The sequence below is a fragment of the Aspergillus multicolor genome (assembly GCF_047715735.1).
Source record: "Aspergillus multicolor strain CBS 133.54 unplaced genomic scaffold BDW74scaffold_15, whole genome shotgun sequence".
In the NCBI taxonomy this organism is placed as follows: Eukaryota; Fungi; Ascomycota; class Eurotiomycetes; order Eurotiales; family Aspergillaceae; genus Aspergillus; species Aspergillus multicolor.
In genome coordinates, this window is record NW_027395966.1 from 636,707 (window position 1) to 661,535 (window position 24,829).

At 51.6% G+C, this 24,829-nt stretch overlaps 12 protein-coding genes across 12 annotated transcripts; 7 read left to right on the forward strand and 5 right to left on the reverse strand.

Moving 5' to 3' along the window:
• Positions 1 to 109: 109 nt before the first annotated feature.
• Positions 110 to 1,811, reverse strand: BDW74DRAFT_31211 (ribokinase). Its single transcript, XM_073732489.1, has one exon. It carries the CDS (start codon positions 1,671 to 1,673, stop codon positions 540 to 542), a length of 1,134 nt encoding a protein of 377 aa, XP_073583196.1. The 5' UTR covers positions 1,674 to 1,811; the 3' UTR covers positions 110 to 539.
• A 329-nt stretch (positions 1,812 to 2,140) lies between these two features.
• On the reverse strand, positions 2,141 to 4,631 carry BDW74DRAFT_154928 (MCM DNA helicase complex subunit MCM5). Its single transcript, XM_073724754.1, has 3 exons — positions 4,427 to 4,631; positions 4,251 to 4,377; positions 2,141 to 4,191 (listed from the first exon to the last, which is right to left on the reverse strand). Exons 1-3 carry the CDS (start codon positions 4,561 to 4,563, stop codon positions 2,299 to 2,301), a joined length of 2,157 nt encoding a protein of 718 aa, XP_073583197.1. The 5' UTR covers positions 4,564 to 4,631; the 3' UTR covers positions 2,141 to 2,298.
• A 248-nt stretch (positions 4,632 to 4,879) lies between these two features.
• Positions 4,880 to 8,447, forward strand: BDW74DRAFT_154929 (vacuolar protein sorting-associated protein 54). Its single transcript, XM_073724755.1, has 3 exons — positions 4,880 to 5,268; positions 5,313 to 8,088; positions 8,140 to 8,447. The coding sequence occupies exons 1-3, from the start codon at positions 5,052 to 5,054 to the stop codon at positions 8,324 to 8,326; spliced, it is 3,180 nt and encodes a 1,059-aa protein (XP_073583198.1). The 5' UTR covers positions 4,880 to 5,051; the 3' UTR covers positions 8,327 to 8,447.
• A 20-nt stretch (positions 8,448 to 8,467) lies between these two features.
• On the reverse strand, positions 8,468 to 9,069 carry BDW74DRAFT_154930 (uncharacterized protein). The gene has a single exon (XM_073724756.1). It carries the CDS (start codon positions 8,891 to 8,893, stop codon positions 8,627 to 8,629), a length of 267 nt encoding a protein of 88 aa, XP_073583199.1. The 5' UTR covers positions 8,894 to 9,069; the 3' UTR covers positions 8,468 to 8,626.
• Positions 9,070 to 9,569: 500 nt separating this feature from the next.
• BDW74DRAFT_31233 (uncharacterized protein) lies at positions 9,570 to 11,108 on the reverse strand. The gene has a single exon (XM_073732490.1). It carries the CDS (start codon positions 10,821 to 10,823, stop codon positions 9,657 to 9,659), a length of 1,167 nt encoding a protein of 388 aa, XP_073583200.1. The 5' UTR covers positions 10,824 to 11,108; the 3' UTR covers positions 9,570 to 9,656.
• Positions 11,109 to 11,839: 731 nt separating this feature from the next.
• Positions 11,840 to 13,075, reverse strand: BDW74DRAFT_31239 (uncharacterized protein). Its single transcript, XM_073732491.1, has one exon. The coding sequence runs from the start codon at positions 12,662 to 12,664 to the stop codon at positions 12,044 to 12,046; it is 621 nt and encodes a 206-aa protein (XP_073583201.1). The 5' UTR covers positions 12,665 to 13,075; the 3' UTR covers positions 11,840 to 12,043.
• Positions 13,076 to 14,116: 1,041 nt separating this feature from the next.
• On the forward strand, positions 14,117 to 14,831 carry BDW74DRAFT_31242 (uncharacterized protein). The gene is made up of 3 exons (XM_073732492.1): positions 14,117 to 14,333; positions 14,393 to 14,637; positions 14,716 to 14,831. The coding sequence occupies exons 1-3, from the start codon at positions 14,175 to 14,177 to the stop codon at positions 14,732 to 14,734; spliced, it is 423 nt and encodes a 140-aa protein (XP_073583202.1). The 5' UTR covers positions 14,117 to 14,174; the 3' UTR covers positions 14,735 to 14,831.
• Positions 14,832 to 15,002: 171 nt separating this feature from the next.
• BDW74DRAFT_31246 (putative phosphatidylserine decarboxylase) lies at positions 15,003 to 16,363 on the forward strand. The gene is made up of 5 exons (XM_073732493.1): positions 15,003 to 15,083; positions 15,130 to 15,171; positions 15,226 to 15,361; positions 15,435 to 15,993; positions 16,050 to 16,363. The coding sequence occupies exons 1-5, from the start codon at positions 15,024 to 15,026 to the stop codon at positions 16,258 to 16,260; spliced, it is 1,008 nt and encodes a 335-aa protein (XP_073583203.1). The 5' UTR covers positions 15,003 to 15,023; the 3' UTR covers positions 16,261 to 16,363.
• A 250-nt stretch (positions 16,364 to 16,613) lies between these two features.
• Positions 16,614 to 17,376, forward strand: BDW74DRAFT_168479 (peroxiredoxin-like family protein; the record flags this gene model as incomplete). The annotated part of the gene is made up of 2 exons (XM_073726835.1): positions 16,614 to 16,743; positions 16,844 to 17,376. The coding sequence occupies 2 exons, from the start codon at positions 16,614 to 16,616 to the stop codon at positions 17,374 to 17,376; spliced, it is 663 nt and encodes a 220-aa protein (XP_073583204.1).
• Positions 17,377 to 18,251: 875 nt separating this feature from the next.
• Positions 18,252 to 18,952, forward strand: BDW74DRAFT_179053 (BTB/POZ domain-containing protein; the record flags this gene model as incomplete). The annotated part of the gene is made up of 2 exons (XM_073729346.1): positions 18,252 to 18,315; positions 18,456 to 18,952. 2 exons carry the CDS (start codon positions 18,252 to 18,254, stop codon positions 18,950 to 18,952), a joined length of 561 nt encoding a protein of 186 aa, XP_073583205.1.
• A 2,444-nt stretch (positions 18,953 to 21,396) lies between these two features.
• Positions 21,397 to 21,890, forward strand: BDW74DRAFT_179054 (BTB/POZ domain-containing protein; the record flags this gene model as incomplete). Its single annotated transcript, XM_073729347.1, has 2 exons — positions 21,397 to 21,440; positions 21,494 to 21,890. The coding sequence occupies 2 exons, from the start codon at positions 21,397 to 21,399 to the stop codon at positions 21,888 to 21,890; spliced, it is 441 nt and encodes a 146-aa protein (XP_073583206.1).
• Positions 21,891 to 22,905: 1,015 nt separating this feature from the next.
• On the forward strand, positions 22,906 to 23,313 carry BDW74DRAFT_179055 (uncharacterized protein; the record flags this gene model as incomplete). The annotated part of the gene is made up of 1 exon (XM_073729348.1): positions 22,906 to 23,313. One exon carries the CDS (start codon positions 22,906 to 22,908, stop codon positions 23,311 to 23,313), a length of 408 nt encoding a protein of 135 aa, XP_073583207.1.
• Between the last annotated feature and the right edge of the window lie 1,516 nt (positions 23,314 to 24,829).

Genomic DNA, 24,829 nt, shown 5'->3' on the forward strand with positions numbered 1-24,829 from the left:
CTATGCCATGCCATGCTAAATTAGGAGCTTCGACGTGAGGAATCGAGGCTAATTACGTGACTTACGCGCTTTATTACCTTGCTACCCCTCCTGGACCGTGCTCGTTGCTCACGGTTAATTATAGCTGGTTGCTTGATAGCCCGAAGATACGTACCCTATAGTACCCTATAGGTATTGAGGTTGCAGTCGCACTTGTGCGCGATCTCGAGTTGATTTCACAATTCCAGCACTTTGCTTTCGGAAGCGTGGATGCCCAAGAGGATTGCAATCGCAGTTATTGCTGCATTTGCTTAACCTTTCGCGATCGTGTATGCGTACCTAGGAGTACCTATGCATTGGCTGAGCTTAAGCGCTTCGCGAGCTATTCTTGCTGCTCGCGGCATTGCATTGCTATTCTGGTTCTGGAGTGTTTCGCGCCAGATGGAACGCATATGACAAGTCCGTTACAATGTGATATGTGCGGAGTAGTTGATCCTCTATGTCTATTCTATTTGCTGGACATTGCCGTACTATACACTACTAAGTCGCATAGTAGGTAGCTAGATCTCATCTTCCCACGGGATACTATCCATAGCACCCTGTCTCTCGACACACCGTGCCGAAGCCCTCGTAGCCATCTCCATCGCCTCATCCATCACACCCTTATACCGCTGCTTCTTCTCCTGCAACTCCAGATCCATCCCAGCCTTCCCCTCCGCACGCCTCGCCTCGCGCCACCTCGCCACCTTAACCGCATAAGCTCCCACGAATGTGTCCCCCGCCGCCGTCGTATCCAGCACCCTGCTCACTTTGGCCGCGGGGACCTCGTTGGTGACCCGCTCGTTCAGACCGTCCGCATCCGCAGCACTATACCACACTCCCTTCGCGCCCAGCGTAACAAGCACATAGCTCACGCCGAGATAATGGAAATACCGCGCAACCTTCTCCTTCCCATCCTGGCTCTTCTCGATCCCCGGAACACGCAGCAGCACTTCCTCGTCGGGTGTCATGATCTCCGCCTCCGTCTCATTCATGATGACGTGGTCAACGCCCTTGTATACGTCCTCGGGTAGTCCATCCGGCGGCGCAGGCGCGGGGTTGAACATGACGTCTGGCCCAGCCTCAATCCCCTTCTTCCCGTTCGCTCGCTGCTCCTCCTTCCACCGCCCAATCTCACGGAGAATCGCGATCGTCGTCTCAGTCGGGATCTCGCCCTGCATGACAATGACATCTGGAACCGGGTCCGCGAGCGCCATCCCAATCACCGACTGTTCGGCTTTCATCCCCGTGTAATTCGCGCCCGGCGAGAAGAGGATCCGATTCTCGCCGCCCGCTGAGCTATCAACGATAATCACTGCGACGCCCGTGTATGCATGTTCAACGACCTTAACGCGCGCTGTATTGACGCCGGACTTCTCGAGCGTTGGTTGCAGGAGTGCGGAGAAGTGGCCGTCAAGCCCGCCGACTGCGCCGACCATTTCGACCTGGACATCGCCGGAGTTTGTGTTTGTGTATGTGAACGAAGGTTGTGATCGTGAGAGCCGTCCGCATGCAACGGCTTGGTTTGCGCCTTTCCCGCCTGCGCTCGTGAAGTATGCGGAGGAGGTGATTGTTTCGCCGGCGCCGGGGAAGCGCGGGGTCACCGAGACCATGTCGGCGTTTAGGGAGCCGATTACGCGGATTGTGGGCGTCATCTTTGGGCGTCTTGGGCCAATTGGCGTTGTAAAAATTGGGGTAGATTGAGTGGATAGAGGAAATGACAGCAGTTAGTTGGTGAGAAAGCTGGTCATGTCGTCAAGGTAAGAGAGTGGGATGCGGGATGCGGGATGGTTGTTGCGTGGTGGGTCGTCCATAGGCGGGTTACAGACAGCGCTGGTGACGCTGGCTGGACCACTATCTTCAGTGACAGCAATCATGCTGTGTGAGAAATTGTTATTGGGAGAATACCTTTATCTTCTTCATGGCTGAGAAACTTGAAGGTATTCACTTGGAGCACTTGCAGATCGGTCAATCAATCCTGAGGTTGCTAATATATATTTAGCCTGCCCATGGTTTGTAGAACGACCACGAGAGATGCAATATATTTGGCAATAGATTAGACCTCATAGGCTGGAACAGTCCTTGTTGCTACTTGTCTACATTGGAGATACGGCAAGTCGAGTATACAAGTCACGATATCATGTCCATGATTCATCATCAAGTATCTAAGTCTCGTCATAATACAAACAACGCCGGACCCTTACCCCGCTGTGCCTAACCTAATTAAGGTATCGTTCTGATATGCTATACCACAAAATCAACAAGAAATCAAAGACAAGTCTATACACCCTGTCGGTATACCTGGGACCCTCCAGACCGGATCTGGATGGTCCCCCTCCGCTGCAACACAATCACAGCCCTGTTCAGCGCTTGCTCTGTGTATCCTCTGCCATCGACAAACTCGCGACGCAGAGTGGCAAGACTGGTGCTCCATCCGATGGGAAGTCGGCGTTTCAGCTCGTCTTCGATCTTGGACACCTCCTCCATCATTTCTTTGCTTCCTTGACCCTCACCCTGTGTAATGGCGTCCATTGTCGAGGCAAGGAAGATGCGGATGGCTTCGTCAACGTGGGCTTCGGTAGCAATGGGCTGCAGGCTCAACTTGGCCAGTGACTCGGTGATACGAACAATGGCTTCGAGCTGACGGACTGTGATGGGAATGGAGGAGCGGGCGTTGGCATCGAGCTCGGCGCGGTGGACCTGTTTTCGGATTGAGACAAAGTGCGACGAAAGCTTCTCGGCAGCCTCGGGGGAGAGACGGGGTGCGCAGCGGCTGCGGCAGTAGCTGATGTATCGCTTCATCTTCTCCAGGGAAATTTCTGCCTCGACTTGTTCCTCGATGCCGCGGCCGCCCATGTGCACGCCCATGACGTGACGGGCGATGTTCTCGTCTCGGCTGCGCTCGTGGTCATCGCGGACAACGAAGATCATATCGAAACGGGAAAGGATGGTAGTTTGGAAGTCGATGTTCTCGCCGGGAGTCTTGAGGTCATCGTAGCGGCCAAAGATGGGGTTCGCAGCGGCAAGGACGGAGGTTCGGGAGTTAAGGATAGTGGTGATACCGGCTTTGGCGATGGAGATTGTCTGTTGCTCCATGGCTTCGTGGATGGCGACTCGGTCCTCATCTCTCATCTTATCGAACTCATCAATACAGACAACACCGCCGTCTGCAAGAACCATGGCACCACCTTCCAGATAAAACTCGCGTGTCGCTGGATCTCGCTGCACGGACGCGGTGAGACCGGCCGCAGACGAACCCTTACCGGAGGTGTAGATGGCGATCGGTGAGACCTTTTCCGTAAACTTTAGGAGCTGGGATTTGGCGGTACCAGGGTCACCAAGAAGAAGGACATTGATGTCTCCACGAAGCTTCATTCCGTCAGGAAGGATCTTTTTCGAACCTCCCATCAGCAGACACACGATGGACTTCTTGATATCCAGGTTTCCGTAAATGGAGGGAGCAATGCTCCTCGCGAGAGCGTCGTACAGATCGGGGCGACGACTAAGTTCCAGGAACTCCTGTTCTTCCTCTTCTGAGAAAATATAGCTTCCCTTGGCGGTATGGTCGAGCTCCGTTGAGATACCAACAGCCCGCAGGTAGGGGTTGCGAATGGCCACAGCACCCTTTTCCTTTCCTCCTTTTTGATAAATAGAGAAAATACCCATAACCGTGCAACGGGAACCGGGGACAACCCTGTTAGCGAGGTACCGGTCGGCAGAGATGAGTACATGTCGTGGAAGTTCACCGACAGGAACTTGATCCGGGGCTTCTTGAAGCTTGAGCACTTGCTGGTCGACGAACTGAGATTTTTCATGGGCAACAACATAGGGATCAAGCGGACATTGACTGTCGGGCTCTTCGCCGGGTTGGCGCTCGCGACCGCACCGCCTGGGGAGTGTGAGACCCGAGAAACCACCGTCGACGCGGATATTTTCGGCGTGATCGCAGGATTTGCAGCGAATGTGAACTGTTGTGGCTTTGGAGGATATTGTGGAGGCACCAATTACGATACCAGGAATGCGGACAAGGTGAGAGATGTTTGTAGCGTTCAGGTCGCGAATGGAGATGTGGGTGGCTGAAGAGTGGAGGAGAAGCTGGTGGGAAGGGAGAACAATGTCACGTTGTGAGGGGTAAACAATGCGTTGAGTACATTGTTGAAGGGCAGCCTCGAACTGGAGTCATCACAATTTAGTAAAAGTTAGGTTTCATGGTGAAAGCGGGCAGCACTCACAAGAGGGATGATATCTGCAGGTTCGGTGGTGAGCTTGTGGGCTAGTTCCTCGTTGTAGGAAATCAGGTGGGCAATGTCGATGTCACAGTAGTACTGCTTGACGAGAACGTTCTGCCGTAATTGATCTCTGATGTTTATTAGCCTTGCATGGAGTTTGCCTGACCGTTCTGGCATACCGGTAGATGAAGGCATTGTCGAGCTGGAACTCCAAGACGAACTCCCTCAATCGGGACTGGATTTGTGTGCGAGGTTCCTCGGCTGGGACGATGCTGGGGGCGAGGACGGGTAGGGAGTAGGGTGTGCGTCTGTCCATATTGGTAGCAGAGTGTGATGTGGAGAGAAATGTCGAGGTTGAAGGACAATCAAGGAGGTCCGCAGCGGGCAGGCAAAATCAATTTCCAGTGTCAAGAATCCAGGGACACGAAGAGAGCGCGTCGCGTGAAGCCACGCGTAAAGTGGTTCTGCCTGAGATCCAAGGCAGCGATTAGGTACCGGGGCTGGAACATTGATGATGCGGAGAATTCAGAAACGGACTAGCGGCTGGGGTTGAGGACGCCATACCCGATCGGGGTGAGCTACGCAGCACAGCAGCCGACTATCGCTTTGACAGTTGGCGATATCATTGACTCGGGAACTCGTCGATTCCCTATTTTCGTCGCCTGGCTTCGCATTACAGTTGCTAAATCGGCTGCCTACTGTACCTGGCACCAGGCCTCGCTCGGACGCTCTCCAGCTACCCCTGTCATGCTGAGGTGAAGTGAACAAGCTAGGTGGCTGTCAGAGTCGCCAGTAGACGGCGAGATGTCAGCGAGCCCCCGGAAGTCGATTGACAGCCTAGCTTCGGGCGCATCGACACCTTCTTTCTCACACTACTCGTTCAGTCAGATTGAATCTCCCCGCGGCTCTTCTCATCGATACCCCCTGAGGCGAGGGTCAACCGCAAGCTCGATTGTGAGCATCGGCGGAGTCCTTGATCCTTCTAATCGACATGGAGCAATCGCAGAATCAGGACAGAATGGTGCGTCCTAATCGGTGTTTGATTCTGCTGTACTGACTTTATAGCTATTTCTACAATTCTTCAACCTCCGATCGTCCGCACCGGCTTCGTCCCCCATTCCTCAGCTGCAGCCGGGGGCTACAAACCTCCGAGCACTCGCGACATCCCTCCCGTTCCCTTGACGAACATCCCGCATGTCGATCGTAAAGCCTTCGAACCGTATCTGACCCAAGTGGGGTCACTGTATGAGGTCTTCCAGGAAGCAAAGGAGAGCAACGAGCAGGAATCACAACTAGCGCGGGGAGGCAAAACGTTACCGAGGACGGACGAGCAGGACTCCCTAAGCCCGAGAACTTTAGAACGTCGGTTATCTGGAGTCTCAACTCACTCCCGTTCGACCTCTCCATTTTCCACAGGCCGCAAGAGATCGTCGAACCGTGGCCGTACGCCCGCTGTGACGCCCTTGTCCACCATTCCTCCAGTCTACTTTGAGGATGACTTTCATCTCGAAAATCCCCGAACGTTCGATGTAGTATCGGAGAGATCTGAGGTTGTCACACCTCCCAAAGCACCGAGCAAAGATAACAAGGTGGACATCATTGAGCCTGCGCCAACTGGGAGGAAGGCACTCGCAACCAATGCCATACTGCAGGAAAAGCTGTCTTGGTACATGGATACTGTGGAGATACACCTCATATCGTCTATATCGACCGCTTCCAAATCGTTTTTTACCGCTCTCGGATCGCTACGTGAACTGCACGCCGAAGCCGCCGACTCTGTCAAGCGGATCCAGGTACTGCGGAAGGACCTTCAGAAGATTGATAAGGAAATGGCTTTAGGTGGCTTGAAAATTGTCAACTTGCGACGCCGAAGAGAAAATGTCCGCATGCTCTCTGATGCAGTCGCTCAGCTTCGGGACGTCGTTCAGTCGGTCACTCGATGCGAGGAATTGGCCGAGGACGGGAACATTGAGGAAGCAGCGGATGGCTTAGAGAAAGTTGAGAGGCTGATGGCCGGAGACTACACTCCAGACCAGCCAGAAGGCGAGCAACGGAGGACTGTCGACCTGCGCAGACTCAAGGCGCTGGAAGGCGCCTCAAACGAACTCGACCGCTTGAGGTACCAGATTGGCACAGGCTACGAAAATCGCTTCTTGAACGAGCTCCTCGGTGATTTGAGGCGGCACGTTGACAACGCACCGTTGGCAGCGACTGTTCAGAGATGGGGCTATTCATTCTCACGCCAGCGCGGTAGTCAGCGATCTAGTGTTGCCGAGCCACCGGCGTATATGTCTATTGATGAGAAATTTCGATCTCAGCTACGCTTGCACCTTACTGGTCTTGCTCGAGTGCATCATACCACAACGGCTGCGACAGCGTTCAAGACTGCTATTCTGCGAGAGATGAAGAGCTTGATTCGGAGACACATGCCGAGCAGCAATGACGACGACAACGAGTCCATGGTGTCAGTTTCTACCCACCGGTCTCATCAGCTTAGCTCACAGGAGAAGTCGTCTATTCTTGCCCGCAACCTCCGCGCCATGGACGCGGAAGATTCGTATAACATGCTCGCCCAGGTGTATACTGGCGTCAGCGAGTCATTACGCAGGCTAAGTGTCCAAGTTAAGGTACTTCTTGACATAGCCAGTGGATTAGGGACACTCCAAAGTCCGAAGTCCCCCGTTGGAAATGGCCCGCGGGATCTGTCGCACGCAGCTCAAGACGAGATTCTCCAGGTTTTGGATATGTCTAGTCTGCTTGGCCAAGCGGTCGACATCGCCCAGTCTCAGGCGACCAAAGTGTTGAAAGTCCGTTCAGAACAGACGGCTAACTTGTCGAAAGAAGATTTCGTGAAGTACTTTACCCTGAACCGACTCTTTGCAGACGAATGTGAGGCGATCTCTGGTCGTGGCGGCACTGCGTTCAAGACCGCCGTTGGCAATCAGATTCGTGACTTTATCAACCGCTTTGGCAACGACCAACGGCACCGTATCGTGCAGGTCATGGATTCTGACCGTTGGGATGCAAAGGACTTTGGGGAAGCTGAGTCGGAGATTCTGGACCGTATTCTGGGTGCCAGCACTAAAGATATTGATGTCTGGGTTGACGCCTCTAAGATCTGGCTTACTCGGGAGCGAAAGCAGTCAGATTCATCTGCGGTCAATGGGACAAAGGAGAAAGAAAAGACGCGGACCGCAGACATTGACGAACAAAAGTACATTCTCTCCGACTCGGCAATGGCGATGATGAGGAGCATTGAAGAGTATCAATTCTTGATGGCAAACATACCGAACATGATACCCGACATCTCGTCCGGCCTTCTAGAATTGCTGAAACTGTTCAACTCGCGGTCATCGCAGCTGATCTTAGGCGCCGGAGCTACCCGGAGCGCTGGCCTCAAGAACATCACGACCAAACACCTTGCTCTATCGTCGCAGGCTTTGAGCTTCATCATCGCGCTGGTTCCGTATATCAGGGAGTTCGTCCGCCGACACTCGCCGCCAAGTTCTCTCATGGCCGACTTCGACAAGGTGAAGCGACTGTATCAAGAACACCAGTCCGGAATTCACGAAAAGCTTGTGGATATCATGGGCTCTCGGTCATCCATCCATGTCAACGCAATGCGACAAGTCGACTGGGATTCCAGCTCGCGCCCTGCCGGTGTTAGCCCATATATGGAGACCCTGACCAAGGAGACGGGGACGCTGCACCGGGTGCTGAGCAAGCACTTGCCGGAAATGACAGTAATGATGATCATGGACCCGGTCTTCAATAGCTACCGAGATCAATGGACCCGAGCGTTCGACGAAGCCTTAATCAAGACGGAAGCCGGAAAGCAGAGGTACTATCCCTTACCTAGTAAATTTATTAAGACATATACTGACATCTACAGGCTACGCCGTGATGCAGAACATTTCCAAGCAAAACTGAGCAAGATAGACGGATTTGGAGACTTGGGCGAACGTCTGTTAGAGTTGGTCGACGGGAAGACGATAGAAGCGCCAACTCAGGAGCCCCCGAAGGACTCGCCCAAACAGGGCTCTCCTCAACCTCCTGCACAAGACGAGGCCAAAGCCTGACCGTCTTGATAATTCTTGTATCAATAACCATTCTTCACCTGTACAGCATTCAGCGACTATATATATTTTCTTACTTCTCGTTCATAGACTACTTTTACATAATCATCTTCACATCTACAACATAAAGTGGGAACAATATAATTTCGTCGGATCTAGAAGTCCTCATTCATTCCATATCATATCGTATATGTATAGTACATAAATTTCTCAGCCCTCCACTCAATGAAGGCACCGACGGTTGATCGGAAGTCAGGCACCAGGCCCAACCCCTCCACTATTCAAGAAAGATAGCTGGTTTGCTTAGACACCAGGCTGCGCACCAACGCCCTTGTTCTCGCCCAACGTGTTAGGCTCGTGGCCGCCCTTCCCGCTGCCGCTGTGGTTCTTGTACTGGGCCTGGCCGCTGTAGGGCTCCGAGGAGCCGGTCACCTCGGGCATCTCGGCGGTGCGGTTGACGCGGTTCAGGGTGTCATGGTCGGGGTTTGTGCCGTGGACCTTGGTGTTGCCGGCTTCGAAAGTGTTGTCGGAGACCTGGTTGTCCTTGGCGTATTCGACTCCGCGAGGCATTGTGATGTGTGTGATTTGGTTGGTTGTGTGGGAAGAAAGGTGTGGTTGTTGTAGTGGTAGACTGTGAGGTTTGTTAGTTTGTGTCCTTGTTGATTGTGTTGAAGAGGAGAAAAGTCGTACTTAAGTCTTCAGACTTGAGAGATAAGAGATCTGATTGAGTGATTGATGGATTGATTGCTTGATTGATTGATTAAGAGGAGCAGTAAGTGCCTTGAAGGGTGTTATATAGGCCCAGGGTCCTAGGGTCTGGTGGGACGTGGTGTCACCATGGCGTCATAGGCCTGGTCGACGATGACTTCACCAACTGGAGGTCAACAAGATCGTCTACTCCGCATCCGCATGTTCTAGAAGCCAGGAGCTTGTTTGCGATAAGTTATTTTGTCATTATGGAGAGTTTTATCTTGTAGCTTGCGTCAATTACTGTGTAACTGGGATCGGTGATGCTGACTTTGCGATCAGGTCAGGTACAGGAGAGAATGGCTGCTCCACTTGCATCTCAACCCATGATGCTGTGATACATCGAAGAAAGAACACCTACGGAGCACGATATGCCGGAAAGAATGAAGTCAAATTGCTATCTATGCTATAGCCGCTACGTAATGGCGTATCCAGGGCTCGCATTCCAAACACTGTGCTCACAGTTCACTTCGCGTTTGTCCTCCCAACATCAGCAGCGCAAATGGACAATGGCCTGAACAGTTAGTTCAAATGCCTCAATCATGCATCCCTTCTTCTACTTCTTTCTACTTCTCGTTGGTGGTCTTCAGCTTTCGCTGTTTTCTCGACGCGACGGCGCTCGTTGTGAAGTCGGCTCAGCTGTGAGAAAATAGAACGCAGTGGCAGGGTCACTCGAAAAACCATGCCTATCAAGGTCAACAAGGGCTTGGATGTTTGTTAAGTTGACAGATGACGGATATGGCTGACTAGAAAGCCCATCCCTATCGTTCCCTGAGCCTGTGGGGTGGTGCATGCTTACTGACCCACAATCTCGGTCAGTTTGGATCGGGGCCTGTCGCAATTCAGGATGCCTATTCTGCCGACGGAGAGGATGAGGCTGGGAAGATTGTGAGCTTCTCAGTGGCGCTGCAGTAGTTGTGGCGGTACGCGAAGCTACAGCTTGAGTTCCATGCTGAGGGACATTTGCATTTGCTTGGGCCTCAAGTCGAAGGTTAGTTGAACTTGCCTGTCTTGATGATTGACCGAGAGCGCACGATGGCCTAGACGCACTGAGAGTCTGGGAGCTTTGTGGTCCTGGTATTAGGGCCATAGGAACTGGAGAGAACGGCCGTTGGGTGTTTACAGCACGCTGATTCCGTGCTGCACGAGCCGTTGAGCTCGGTGTTGGCCTCGTTGCACCAGCAGACATCTGTTGACGTTGGTTGACTCCTGCACTCGTGGAGAAGCGAGGAGCTTCAGGAGCAGGGTTTGGAGCAGGGTTTGGAGCAGGCGCCTGGCTCGACGATCCAGCCGGTACTAGCGGTCCCCTGGGAAGACTCTCAGTCGGCGTCCTTGTTAAATCCCGGGCTTCATCGTCGGGAGGCAATCTACGACTCGGCCCCCGCTGCTGCTCAGTATGGTACTGTGGTGAGTTAGCTTCAGCAGGGTATTCTCTTTCATGGGTTGTGTCGCGCTTGATTTGCTTGCCGACGTTCAACAGGCTTGCACCATTTCGGCTCGGTACTGATTTCGACCACGCTTCAATAATCCTATTATTGTTGTACTGGTTGCGTGCTTTTGTACCCTCGCGCCTGCGCGCTTCTCCGCTTTCGTTCTTGTGGTCTGGTCTACTATTGCGCTCGCGCTCTGGCCCGCTTGTTTGCTTCCGCTGTGGTCTGGCATTGCGCTCTTGCTGGCTCATATGCGTGCGCTTTGGCTGGCTTTCATCCCTGAGGTCTAGCTTGCTCTCATCCTTGGGCTCTGGCTTGCTCATTGGCTTGTGCTTCGACCCGCTCTTGTACTTGAGGTTTGACTGGTTTGCTTCCTTGCGGTATGGTTCGCTCTTTTGCTTGTTATCCGGCTCATTCCTTTAGTTGTGGATTGTTCTACTCCGTTGGTTATCGTCTGGCTCACTCCGTGAGTTGCGTATTGGCTTACCCCATTGGGTATTGTCCGGGTTGAACTCATGGTTGCGGTCTGGCTTTTCCCCGTGCTCATGGTCTTGTCCGCTCTTGGGCTCATGCCGTGACTGACTTTTGTACTTTGATTCAAGTCTTAGCTCAGACTCACCCTTGCCAGTGGGTGTCTGCTTGATCACCTGATTTCGCTTCCCTTTGTGCCCTTCTTTGCTGCTGTCTAGTCGCTTGGACTTGCGCTGACGCTTCTTCGACCCATTCGGGCGGTCTTCTATGAATTCCCTGAACCATATGAAAAACTGACAGCGGGCAAAGGAAGGAGAGCGCTCGGATGGATCCATATCGCCTGAGCCCGTCGATATTCTCGCTCGATGGGACATATCTAAGATAGGTAGGGGATTGGTAGCGCCAACGGTGATGGGTCAAGGCTCAGAAACAAGGCTGTTGTACTGGCCTAAATGCTGCATGGGGCATGGGGCATGGGCATGGGTTATTTATACCTATTTGGATGGCCATGCCCTGATAAAATCCTCCAAAAGCGCGACCAATGAAGATCAAGAGGACAAGGTCTTTTGCCGGAGTCAAAGGAATAAAGGCATCCATGACTAAAGGTAGGTTCCTTCAGTCTGTAATGCACGAAAACCGCCAAAAGGGGACATGCCTACCATGGTAAAGAAGATGGCCAAAGCTCCTTATCTCACGGAAAAGCTCTTTGATATCCTAAGACAAAGAGATACAACGAATTTCGCATCCCGAACATCACGGTAGTCATCCAATCTTGAGTACGAGAGCTTAGGTACGCTGGCATGCTTCCCCTCAGCACACAGCAGTCATCAGCCTGATGCTCAGGGCCTTAGGAGATGTTATTCTTGGGAAGTCTACCTCGGCATCGCTGCATAACTGTCATTTCATCATTACTTCTATACACCGTCTATGGACATACCTACCTACCACCGCTACCGATATAGGGAAGTCTAAGCCATATCATACCCGTCTTATTGTCACCACCTTCACGACGCAGACCGTAACTGTATAGAAGCCAGTAGATACAATCCGCAGCAACTTGAAGACAGCGGTCTCATTCGCGGGGTTTCTGCCCAGGACCTGGCCTTGAGCTTTGCGGACCGGACGTCGTCAGCGGCCTTGAGAAATTCCTTGGGTGAGACGTCTGTTTCGTGTCATATGGCACGGACGGCGTTGAACCTCCCGCTACGGGCTTACGTGGAAGGGGGGATTTGGGCATCATAGGGGCAGGTTGGAATCCAGGGTGGGGAGCTGTCTGGACTGCCGCTTTCACATGTTGAGCTGTGGGCACCATCCCGCTGGCTGGCGGAGTTCGTGGATTGGACGTTGGACTTGATGGCTGCATTACGCCCGTCTTCAGCCTACTTGGGAAGCTCGGAGAATGCAAACTTGATTGCGGCGCCGACACGTGCATCAAGTTCAAACTCGAACTTGAACCTTGACCTCCGGCTGGACTCCCAATACCCCGCAGCTCACTGGTACTGCACGCCCGGGAAGCGTACTGAGCAAGCGGTGCTGGAGATGGCGCATCCCGCCGGGCCGATGACCGGGGTGCTACCGACAAAGACTCCTGCGACGACCCGCTTGGATCGGGATTGGAGAGATATAGTTTGCTCCTTCGTGGCTTGTTGTCCGCCATCTCGAAGATGGCTTTCAACGTGGCTTCCACTATCATTGCTTTGTGATATCCGTCTCTGAGGGGACCAGATGGTTCATGTAGACCATGTTCGCGTTAGTCGTCTCATTGTGGGAGTCGTCGAGTTCTCCTCGGCAGCAGTTGCATGGTGAGTTGGTCCAGGAGGTTTTCGCCTTCCGCAAGGCTTGCAGGATGAGTGATGAGACTCGACGCCACCGTCGTCTCGAGGACGGGCTTTGAACGGAATCCCCACTTCCCAGTGGATAACCGTAAGACATCTTGGTTGATGTGCCTGAGTTACCGGGGAAAAATGGTCCGCTTGGAGCTTAGGGAGGTATGGTATGGTAGGTTCAGGGCTTCGGATAGTCTCTGAAAGAGAAGATCTGGACCTTGGCCTTGAACATGCCGTGGGTACCTAGCTGTACTTATGTTCGATGGCGACAATGAAGTGGACATAACAAAGAGCAGGACAATGGGTGCTGGGGGCATTGTCCGGGCTCTTTCGGGATTTATTCTATACAAGGGACCCCGATAATGCGGGACGTATCTATGGACCTGTTTGACAAAGAGGTCAATGGGAGCTTGGACCCGTCCTTGCCTGTAGATCAATGGGGGCTTTGTCCTTTGAGAATGGTCGCCGACTTGAGGTTCTAAAGTTCCCAGGTTGACTTGGCTCGATGCCTAGCAGATATTCAAGACAGAGGGCTCGAGCTTGAACATGTTGGAGAGATCTAGTTTTTCCGTAAGAGATCAGGATGCTTATGGGTGCCAGTGTGTAGGCCCATGGAGTAAGGACCTGCTTATACGATTACTGGAATGGAGACTCTCCTATGAGACTCTTCTATATCTGATGTTGTGGTGATGAATGCTTGGAGTAGATATGCCAGAGTAGCCCCAACAACAAGCGTCTCCTCGCAAAACTTCCAGCTTATAAACTTCAAATTAGGAATTGATTCATTGAACTCCCTCAAGATCTTTTGGACAGCCAACACGGTAGCTTGTCAAATATTTAAGATTCTATATAAAATGGCTTACGTTGTGCCGCAACCAGTACAAGCCCATGCATTATGCAAGTTGAGGATGACAGGTTGCGCCCTCATGACGGCACAGACTCTGATCGATCAAGATCGACAAACACCCCTCAGTCAGGACGGTGCCCGTGATTGTCATCAGTTGTACAGCAGGATATCCGTGGTACAATTAAACGGCGCCTGATGCTTACGCAGCCGTTGCTTGTTGTACAGCATAAGACCCAGCAGGCGCATCCTGATTCTGAACAACGTCTCTAGGAACAGCAACCCTGATGCAAGGAGTTACACTAAAATGACATGAAACCGGCAGCAAATCCGCGACTGACAATGCGTGGAGGCCGCAGCCCAGGCCCAGAGTCTAACGCGGAGTGGTGGCGATCGCCCTGACACTATCATGACTTCATCGCGCAGAGGCTATATAGCTCTCTCTGCTCCCAGCTTTACAATCACCAGACAACTACTACATTGCCATAGTATTCAAGCATTTCAAACAACCACGAACACTGCAATAATTCAAAATGTCCTCCCTCCAAGGAAAAGGCACCACCTCCTCCGACAACCAGCCCACAACCTCCACCCGCGGCGGCGCAAGCGCTTACCCAACCCCGGCCAACAACTCCGGCGGCGGTGCAGGCTGGGGCGACTCTGGTCTTCTAAAGGGTGGTCTTGAAGGAGTCGTATGTCCTTCGCTCTCAACCAATACCCTTGATTTCATGGTGCTAATAAGGCTGCCCAGAGCAACCGCCTCTCCAGCTCCTCCGGCGAGTCTAACACCGGCAAGCTCTCCAGCGTCTCTGGCGAGCTTTCTTCGCTTAAGGAACAGAAGGGTGTCGGTGAGCAGCGATATCAGCAGGATGTTGACGAGGCTGGAGGCGTCCTGCCTAGCTCGGGACAGCATGACGATGCGAGCTTTATGAATGGCAAGCCTGGCGGGCATGGGACCCTCCCTGGTTGGGAGACGGCGAAGGGGGCTGTTAACAGGTATGTCAACCACTCAACACTTCAACTTAGCCGCTGCTCTGTGGTTGCTTTGTGCTGAGGCTGATTGTGCCGTCGTAGTTTGATGGGCAATGAGTAAATGGGTTTATATGAACGGCGTTATGGGCTTCTGCTTCTTTCTATGTAAATACTATACTATTTTAAGACACGGCTTGACGCTTGACTAGGATGAAAGAATTGACTTCTACATCTCTGATTAATTTCTTTTCCTGCATTAGTTGTGATAGGTATATTTGATTCATCTATATGGCTTCATCTACTTGTAATGGTGACGTCATTCCTACACTACACTACGCTTTTCTAGACAGAGCAACACTTTCAAACCTCCAACTCAACAAATTTCAGTACACAGTACCAGCAAAAAAAAGATGGGAGTGATAGGAATTCTTCACGCAGCAGTCGACTGGCTGTTAGGCTGGGCCAAACTTGTTCGTCCTCTCCGAGATAGAGCGAAACATAACTGATAACGGCCAGGTCCAAAACCGCGAGATCGGCTGGCTCACCATCGACCGAAAGGTCCGTCTATATCTATACCCCTCAGGAAGAGTCCTACAAACCTAACAGCCCCAGACGGGAAAGTACAAACGCGAGCAACAGCCTATCTGGAAAAAGCTCAAGCTGCTCCTCCTCTTCAACCCGCTAACAACATGGCTCGACACAACACACGCAATGAGGCTGTATATGCACAACAGCGCTGTGAAGGAGGGTGCGTTGCATCTTCATCCCCAACCCCAAGCTTGAACATACCTACTTCGCAAGTGCTGAACTGGCTGGCCCAGGCAAGAAAGAAGCAACCCCCGCCTCCGCAAACCGCATCCGCGCCTTCATCAACTTCTTCCGCATCGACATGTCGCAGTTCGAACCCTCCGACCCAGGCGCCTTCGCCACATTCGAAGACTTCTTCATCCGCCACCATAAAGCCGGGACGCGACCGATTCACGAACAAGATGATCCGTCTGCCGCCGTCTGCGTCGCGGACTCCCGCGTCGTCGTATATGAGCACGTCGCCGAGAGCAAGAAGATCTGGATCAAGGGCGAGGACTTTAGCATCACAAACCTGGTCATGGATCGCAAGCTGGGCCCGCAGTTTGGAGACGGCCCCGTGGCGAGCTTCCGGCTTTCCCCGCAGGATTATCATCGGTATCATTCTCCTGTTAGTGGGCGGATCAAGATGTTTCGCAGTATGCCGGGGGATTACTATGAGGTTGATCCGCTGGCGATTCGGAGCGGGGTGGATATTTTGACCCGCAATGCGAGGGATTATGTTATTATTGACTCTGAGGAGTTTGGGGAGGTCCTCTTTGTTGCTATTGGGGCTAGTCAGGTTGGGACTGTTGAGTATTCTTTCCCTCCCCTGCTACTTTAGAGGAAGCATGGAATTAACTGATGGGCAGGATCCACGAGAAATGGCAGAAGCCTGGCGCGGAGATCAAAAAGGGTGATGAGCTTGGGCTCTTCCAGTTTGGCGGCTCGAGTATCATTGTTGCGTTCCAGAAGGGTCGGATTCAGTTTGATGAGGACCTCATTGAGCCCAGTAAGCATGCTGTTGCGGTGGATGTCGAGGTGGGTATGAGTTTGGGGAGAGCTACTTCGAAGGCTCAGTAGAGTCTCAGCGGCATTGTACCGTTTCTTACTTTGATCTTCATCTTTTCAGCCGCCGTTGATAACGTTTGATACGGAGTCACTACCTATGGCTCAAGACTACAACCGCTCATTCTAGGCTTGCCCTGTGCCGTAAGCATACACCTAGGCTCATAGAAGATGTTTGCCTCCTCCGTGACATCACCCCAACATCCGATATCCATGGTAGGACAGCCGTATAGACTTCGACCCAGACCCAGCCCTAGCTCGTGGCGCACGAGTCCAGCCAGACATGATTTCAAACCCAAGCACATATAACATCAGACGAGCGAGCAGCAAATGCACGCAATATCCTATCTGACTTCTATATAGACAATATGTCCGCCTCCATCCTCAGATCCCCTGATATCCCGCCCAGCGCCGCCGACCTCCGCGATGCATACAACCTCCAGCTGCAATCTGCGTCCGGCGACCCCGTGCGCTTCGGCGACCTAATTCTGGAGAAGGGCGAGATCACGACAATCATTGTATTCAGTGCGCTACCCACCTACCCAACCCATCCAATTCCCCCTCTGCAAGCCAAGCTAATGCATTGCTTTGCGTCAAGTCCGCCACTTCTTCTGCGTCTACGACCAAGACTACGTCCGCTCCGTCTCCCACCACCTAACCGACAGCGTGCTGCAAACAATCCCCTCCGCCGGCGGTCCCATCCAACTAATCATCATCGGCTGCGGCGACCCCAGCTTAATCGTCCCGTACGTGTCCGAGACCGACGCGGCGCAGTTCCCCGTGTACAGCGACCCCGACGGCAAGCTGTACGAGAAGCTGCACATGGAGCGCACAGTCGCGAATATCATGCGCCCGCCGGTGTATACGGATGTGGGCTTCTGGAGGTCCTTGGGGTTGACGCTGCGCCAGATGGCGGGGAGGGGGTGGAAGGGTTTGCGTGGCGGGAAGTGGGATCAGAATGGCGGCGAGTGGGTGTTTCGAAACGGAAGATGTCGGTTTGTGCATCGGATGCAGAGTGTGAGTGATCATTTGACGGCGGGGGAGTTGATTAGGATCTTGGAGAGGAGGGGGAGTTTGGATGGGGAGGGGGATGGGGATGGTGATAGCGGTATTGGGAAGATGGAGGAGTGACGGATACGATGGCGATGACGATGATGTTTGCGCGAATTCGTCATCTAGATCTATATGTATTAGCCTTCAAGTATGCTTGATTTGTATTTCATTGATTGTTCCTGCCTTAATAGTATGTTTGTGGCGCGCAATGACCGTTGGCGGACATACCGGGCCTGTTGTCATAGGGCCGGTGCTATCCCGTAAATGTCATACCTTCAAATGTGCCTAGTGCAGACGAAAGATCGATCTCCTCTAACCTCCCTTCTGCTTCCTCTCCTGGTGTTGAGCCGGGGCTGGAAGAGCTTGAGTCATCATACGCGGCTGGCCCCCGTCGACAGGGCACAGAAACAAAAGAGGTATCGCGTCGCCGCCTTTTCAGTTGGTGGTTGGCCGTTGGCCCGCGCTGATACCGCAAGCATGGGGTGGCTAGAGGCGAAGGGATGCGGGATGGTGAGCGAGTGCGACGGTCTGTCCACCTGGAGGAAATCGATGGGAGTGAGGACGACAGGACATGGTCAACGAGCCCCGGTTGCGGAAGGCTCCTGGGCTAGCAGATAGATTGAGACTGCGGTTGGAGTAAGGCGATGGAACAATGGAGGTGAAGAGGAAAAATGGCCTTTGTGTTGTCTAGGTGACTATGACATGAGAACCTTGCTGAGGCACACAAGTCCCTCATTTTCCCTTCTTCTCTTCCCACCACTTTCTCTCTCTACCATACTTTCCCCCTCGATCTAAGCTCTTTTCTGATGCCTCACAAGAGTCCATGGTCAGTACTTCTTGTGTTCATTGCTGCAATCTATACTAATCGATTCTGCGCCTTGCTTTTAGATTCCACCACATACCCAAAGACTTTGCTAGTCTCACCCAAGCCTTCGCCATTCATAGCCATCCAAATGGCCGTCGAGAAAGTCCGCGCTCCCAAGCGTGACCGCGCCAAGTGGGTTCTGACCCTGGCCCGTCTGGCTGAATTGCTAATATACAGAATACAAAGGTTGCAGGGCGGCACACTTACGGTCCTTGTCGGAAAGGAAACACAAGCTCAGACCTTCCTTATCCACGAGACTCCCGCTCGAAAAGCCTCTGAGTTCTTCGACAAGGCCCTAAGCGGACCCTGGAAGCCAAGGAGCGCATCGTGGAGCTACCGGAACAGGATCCCGATGTGTTTGCTCTCTTTGTCCACTGGCTTTACTTTAAGACAATCCCCGTTGCTCATGACAATATGGGCGCCGAGGAAGACGTTGAGTACATGGAGCTTGCCAAGGCATATGTGTTGGGCGACATGCTGGTTAGCCCTGCGTTCAAGAATGTTGCAATCGACATTATGGTTGAAAAGAGTTTGGCCCCCAAGATGAATGGAAGCTTATATTACCCTAAAATCAAGGTTATTCAATACATCCACAGCAATACTCTGAATGGGTCTAAAATACGCAGACTTCTGGTGGACCTTTATTTAGAGCATGGAATGAAAGACTGGCTCAGAGGCGAGACCGATATCCCACCTGCCTTCCTTCTGGCACTGGTCGAGGACTGCTTGGACCAACGGGAACGGGATAGTGAATGGATTAAGCCCGAGCGGTATCACTCTACAGATTGAGAAGGCGAATAGTCACGGTCATTGAGCTTGTGGGATGATGGACGACTAAAGCCATTAGGTATAGGATTTTAGTGATGCTTTCTTCTCTGCAGAACAAGCGGCGAACAAGGACCGTTTACTCTGACCTCGTTGGCGAACAGGGTAGGCTATGGTGGCATGTTGGTTATTCCAATTTTCAGTTCACTGACTATAGTTAGCTAAGAATATCTCGCCTACATTTGTTGGAGACCTGTAGAAGCTGTTAGCTACCGCCAATGCGTCTTTGGACAGTGCTAGTGCTCATAACAAGCTTTCATGGAATAAGTGCGCACTGTCGTTGTCTAAAGCTGCACCTACAGGAAGTTTGAAGCGAAAACCCTGCGTTTCACTTCCCCCCTACTCTCATCTCGACCTTTCATCCAACTTCAACATTCTCTTGTCTGAATAAATCTCCCATATCGCGATCCTTGCTAGTATCATCCAGCAAGTCCCGCAACCCCGCGAAGCGACCGTCTACTGTGAAGATCTAAGACTTGTAACTCGCGCGATAGCGCTGGATCTGGTTTCAGATAATTGTCATTCTTCTGACTTATGTTTCAGACACCACTCACAGTACTTTCAAAAGTTTGGAGATGGTCTCCAGCTCTAAGTCGTCGCCCAACGCGCACCAAGCGTCGAACGGCCTCAGTCACAGCGGAGTGGAAAGTCCCCTCAGTGAAGGAAATCAGAGCTCCCAAATTGGATCGCACTAAGTAGGTGCTGCTAGATCTGATCTGTTGAGATCCTTGCTAACCTTTGCGCTTTCTCTCACAGTTTATGTAGCAATGCAGTGACCATATCTGTCGGACCCGAACGCCAAATATTTCTATTCATGAAGCGCCAGCACGCAAAACCTCCGCTTTCTCTTATAAAGAGTTACGTCGCTGGGAAAAGAATCCAAGACCAGGAAAATTGAGTTGCTTGACGAGGAACCTGAGATCTTCGCTCTCTACGTACACTGGGTGTACCTGGGCACCATTCCAACCAAGGCCGAGAAAGAAGGTTTTGAAGACGTCGAATAGCTCGAGCTCGCAAAGGCATACGTGCTTCGAGAGGATATCGAAAGCCCCGGATTTCGCAACGCGGCAATCGACGCAATTTGCGTGAAGGCGGGCGAGGGTTGCAGTCTGCGCGAGGACAGGCTCTCCCGAATCCGGCCTATGATTTGTTATATCTATGAGAAGGCCGGAGGGTACAGGATTCGCGAATTAATGGTGGACATATGGCTTGACTACGCACCAGAGAACTGCGACTTGGGGAGAAAAACCCTCCCATATGACTTTATCGTCGACCTTGCTGGCGTTGGTCTGAGTGCTCGTGATTTCGACCGCTACCCAGATCCTTACGTCAGTGGCCCAAAGTCCTATTATTCGCCGGTCTGAGGGTTTATAATGATTTTGCGAGTTTCACGCTGCGGTTCTGGTTCTGGTTCTGGAACAAAAGTGCCCTTTGAAATGCTCTACTCTGCAACACGTGCAAGACGAGGTACATCTAGTTTTGGCTACTTCATCACCTCTGGCCAACTATGGTTGGTTACTAAACGGTTGATATATTTTCAATCTATGCTCGAAGACACCTGATATACGGCATTGAGGTGCGTCGTAACCTCAAGTAATACTGGATGCCTAGTAGGATCTTAGTCTTTCGTTCTCATGCTGGAAGGCCCGTAGGAAGTATAACGCCTAGATTGCTTTTTAGAGTGCAGTTATGTAGAGACGCTTCTGGCTGCGAACTCAATATCCAAATCATTGCAGGAGGGCTCCAAAATACAGTGAAGACTCTTCCCATCATCGAATACCATTCTTGGATCCTGGCCGATAGCCGGTGGATTCCGTCTTGAATATCCATTGTTGTAGTAAAAGATCCCGCTCCTGCCTAAGCTTAGCACTTTTAGCATAACACGTTTGTGGAGAACACCCCAAGGAGGTTAATCATAGAAGCTCCCAGCTTGCCATATAAGTCTTAATGATCTTCAGCTGGTGCTTTAAGCGGTCCAAAAGAAAAGAAAGGGTGATGGCCGTGGCGTTGATAGGTGGCTCCACTCGGACCTGGTCAGCGACACAAAGCACTCACTCACTCCTCCTTTGCCTACCCTCCTTTGCCTACCCTCCTCATTCAGTTTCCCATTCTTCGTGGTTTTGTTCCATCTCTTTCTCTCTCTCTTTTCTTTCTTTTCGCATTTGGCTTTTTGGCAGTCCTTGGTGAAATCTCTTCTCCACGGCTCTTTGAGCGATGCGTTTCCATATTTCTCAGCTCCTTACGAGAAGGCCTCTTGCTTGAAAGCTCAAAAGCTCCTGGTAAGCAATTTAAGTCCCTCATAGCTTCTGGTCTGTTTACTAAGAGAAGCTCCAATGTATAGATTGCTCCAAGCACTTGACACCTCGCTCTCACTCTTGAGACGCTCACCACTTTAGCGCATGCCCGCAATGTTGAACGAATGGCGCCGGACGCATAGAAGAGACAGAAACGTGTACGGGATATGTTTGACTCGGTGTTGCTCATATTGACATCTAAGCTCCATAGATGCTGCGGTGACACAGTCAAGATTCTAGTCGGAACACCAGCAAAAGTCTTCTACGTCCACGAAACGGTCCTCCGTCAGAATCCAGAATTCTTCGATAAAGCCCTGACGGGTCAATGGGAGGAAGCCTGCATGCGCGTTGCTCACTTGCCAGAGGACGATCCCCAGATATTCGCCATATTTGTGCACTGGATATATTCCGCCGAACTGCCAACCAACGCCGACGCACTATGCGGCGATAATAACTCGGAATATATGGAGCTTGCGAAAGCCTACATTCTGAGAGACAAGATGTTGAGCCTAGCCTTTCAGGATCGGGCTATTGATGGTATGGTTAATAAGTGCACTGCGAAGAGACAGGTCTTTGATGAATTGCTCCTTGAGATGGATGTTGTCTAATATGTCTATGATAATACGCTGGAGGACTCTCCTTTACGCTGGCTCATTGTGGACATGTTTTTTTGAATACAGTCCCTAGAGCATGAGACTGATATTCCGCAGCCTTTTGCTTTGGCTCTTGCTATGCACCACTTGGCTGGTCGTGTTCGCGATAAGGATTGGATTTACTCATCTTCCGGGAAGTATCATTCTGCGGGTGTATTTTCGGCGGATTGAACATGGGCTCTGGTGGTGCATCTTCTCTATGGTTTATGCGTTGTCCCTGCTGGCTTATTCAAGAGTTAGGGCCTTTTCTATGCTTCCCTCAGTTCCATCCTCCCTCATAATTATTCTTCCTCCACTTCCAAGCTTTCTTCAATTCTATCTTCCTTCGATATTTCTCTTTCTTCCACTTCATTCTTTCCCTCACCTCAATCTTTCCTCGCCTAGAGCTTATGACCCATATGTTTCCATGATTCCTCTCCTTCACATCTCCCACTGCTTAGCCTGCTTTACCCTCATTCTCGACCTCACGTCTATCGTTGTACAGTAGGCGACAAAGAGGTTCTCGCCTTGAAGCCTTTACCTTGAGGCTACAAGCATCTTCATACAAAGCCCCTTGCGCGGTATTGTAGGCAAGTATCGCAATTCTTTAGCATTCTTTGTCCTTAACGCGTCATCATCCAGACTACCAGTTTTGCCGCAATGGCGTCAGAATCCGAAGAACAAGTTCGAGAGAATAGAATATGGCGCTATTGGTCGGTACAACACCCCATCAAACCAACGAGACATTTGCTGATACGGCCTTCACGGGTTTACAGTTTTGGGGTCCCCGTAGTCAAATTTTACATCGGAAGCGAAGCCGAAGAATTCTGCATACACGCGAGTCTTGCACGCGCGAACTCCGACTTCTTTAAAGCATTCTTGACTGACTCATATATGGGAACCACAAAGGGGAGAGTCTACTTACCTAAGGAAGACCTTGAGACCTTTGCTCTTTTCATTCACTGGGTGTATGAAGACAAGATCGCCACCAATGACTACAATATACGCCCTCGGGACGGGCCGGGGGACGTGGAGTACATGGAGCTCGCGAAGGCATGTGCTTGGTAAAAGCTTATTCAGTCCTGGATTCCGCAATATCGCGATTGACGGAATATGCGCAAAACTCAATGAAAAGTTAAAGGACGGACTCGAAACGCCTTCACTTCCCGGCCGTGATGTCATCAAGTATATCTACGAAAACACCCTCGACAATGCTCCAATCCGCAAGCTGATGGTGGACATCTGGTGGGACCATATGGAATCAAGCTCCTTGACAGAGGAAAGGGATACAGACCTTCCACAACCCTTTGCTGTGGATCTTGCCATCATTGGCTTTGACAGACGACAACTATCACCCAAAGCTCTAAAATCTTCCAAAGCATATCATTGTGCGCTATAGGGGTATTCCTCTTCGATGCCGGTTTTCTCTACCATTTGACGAGGGTATGCAGGATCTTCTTTTCTTAGACCGAGGACGCTCTTGAGAGATCTCTTTTGCAGCTGATGCAGGACTTGGACTGCCATATCGTTTTTGAACTTGCTCCGCCGTTCTCGTTTACATCGCAAAGCTAGCAAGATGGTTGCTTATTCTCTAAGCTACAATTCAAAAGTTTATGCGACGCGTCGCCGTGCGGCCAATACTATTTCCCACCACGATAGATCAGTACCGTCCCAGTCTAGAGTCTAGAGACATTGTGAAGTATGGCACGAACGTTACTATGTGTGCATGATCAATGAGAGGGTCCTTGCATCCGGCGTTCTGGATAACCAGGAGCTGGACTCTACATACAAAATAGAGTCCTAAGCACGAAGCAAATCATGATTGTATCTGCTAGGGGCGTTGCGTATGGCGGGTGGCACCCTTCTCTGTCTTAGTCTCACTCTCTGCTCAGGAACAATTCACCTGCAGCAACCCTTTCCTACTATTTCCTTCTCTCAACTCCTTGCTACCGTGCCTAAACCTTCCTAAGTTCATTTGGTTATAAATTGCCTACCAGATACCACACTTGACATTAGAGTCCTATAGCCATCTCTGTTCACTTGGTCTGATACCTCGCGACGCGTCGCCAAACTTGACATCTCGGTGATTCCCTCTGTCTGTCCCTTAGACACGTACTTCCTTCTCTCCCCCGCTACAACTCCTGGGCACGAAACTGACAGGTCCTGTCCTATTTCCTGGATGACGAAAGGAGTCGAACAACGACTACCGCATGCAGAAGCTGCCTCCCAGCGCCCACGCGATTCCTCCACATCCCCAGCGTCAGCGGGGAACGAGAGTGAGAATACGAACAAGAGGATCCGTGTCGCGAAGGAAGACCGATTGGAAATACGCGGAAACATTGTCAGGGTGGAGGTAGGAGGGCATGAAGAACCAGAATACTTCTTCGTTCACGAGAATTTGATCCGCGCCGCTTCACAATACATCGATAACGCCCTGAGCCACAATAGCCCCGGGATGAAAAGCACAATCCACCTCCCGGGACACAACCCTGATATTTTCGCGATTTGCACTGGCTCTATTTCGGCACACTCCCTACCAAGAACACGCCGGCGGTTGATTCCGACCCTACTCCTGAGTACCTGAAACTGGCCACTGCGTGCGTTCTCGGAGAGCAGCAGCTCATATGCCCGCAGTTTCATAATGCTGCTATGGATGCGAGTTTTTACGATGATGAACAAATACAACGCGCACTCTTTGTGGCCACTGGATATCGTGGTTAAGTACGCGTATGGCCATACGACACCTGGTCATTTACGACGGGTGCTTGTTGATATGTATCACAGCGATTTGGAGAAATGATCGAGATATCCCGCAGGCCTTTCTCCTCGATATTGCTAGAGCGTCGCTGGGCCGTGATCTCTCTACGTTCGAGCTTCTTGACATCCAACTACCATATCTAAGATGACCTTGGGTC

Bases quoted from the DNA above. Each gene is read 5' to 3' on its own strand.
- BDW74DRAFT_31211 (XM_073732489.1), bottom strand. From the start codon at position 1,673: ATGACGCCCACAATCCGCGTAATCGGCTCCCTAAACGCCGACATGGTC.
- BDW74DRAFT_154929 (XM_073724755.1), top strand. From the start codon at position 5,052: ATGTCAGCGAGCCCCCGGAAGTCGATTGACAGCCTAGCTTCGGGCGCA. The intron at 5,269-5,312 runs GTGCGTCCTAAT...CTGACTTTATAG, and splicing joins CGCAGAATCAGGACAGAATG to CTATTTCTACAATTCTTCAA. The intron at 8,089-8,139 runs GTACTATCCCTT...TGACATCTACAG, and splicing joins ACGGAAGCCGGAAAGCAGAG to GCTACGCCGTGATGCAGAAC.
- BDW74DRAFT_154930 (XM_073724756.1), bottom strand. From the start codon at position 8,893: ATGCCTCGCGGAGTCGAATACGCCAAGGACAACCAGGTCTCCGACAAC.
- BDW74DRAFT_154928 (XM_073724754.1), bottom strand. From the start codon at position 4,563: ATGGACAGACGCACACCCTACTCCCTACCCGTCCTCGCCCCCAGCATC. The intron at 4,378-4,426 runs GTATGCCAGAAC...AATAAACATCAG, and splicing joins GACAATGCCTTCATCTACCG to AGATCAATTACGGCAGAACG. The intron at 4,192-4,250 runs GTGAGTGCTGCC...TGATGACTCCAG, and splicing joins CTGCAGATATCATCCCTCTT to TTCGAGGCTGCCCTTCAACA.
- BDW74DRAFT_31242 (XM_073732492.1), top strand. From the start codon at position 14,175: ATGTCCTCCCTCCAAGGAAAAGGCACCACCTCCTCCGACAACCAGCCC. The intron at 14,334-14,392 runs GTATGTCCTTCG...AAGGCTGCCCAG, and splicing joins AGGGTGGTCTTGAAGGAGTC to AGCAACCGCCTCTCCAGCTC.
- BDW74DRAFT_31233 (XM_073732490.1), bottom strand. From the start codon at position 10,823: ATGAGCAAGCCAGAGCCCAAGGATGAGAGCAAGCTAGACCTCAGGGAT.
- BDW74DRAFT_31246 (XM_073732493.1), top strand. From the start codon at position 15,024: ATGGGAGTGATAGGAATTCTTCACGCAGCAGTCGACTGGCTGTTAGGC. The intron at 15,172-15,225 runs GTCCGTCTATAT...TAACAGCCCCAG, and splicing joins GGCTCACCATCGACCGAAAG to ACGGGAAAGTACAAACGCGA. The intron at 15,994-16,049 runs GTATTCTTTCCC...ACTGATGGGCAG, and splicing joins AGTCAGGTTGGGACTGTTGA to GATCCACGAGAAATGGCAGA.
- BDW74DRAFT_31239 (XM_073732491.1), bottom strand. From the start codon at position 12,664: ATGATAGTGGAAGCCACGTTGAAAGCCATCTTCGAGATGGCGGACAAC.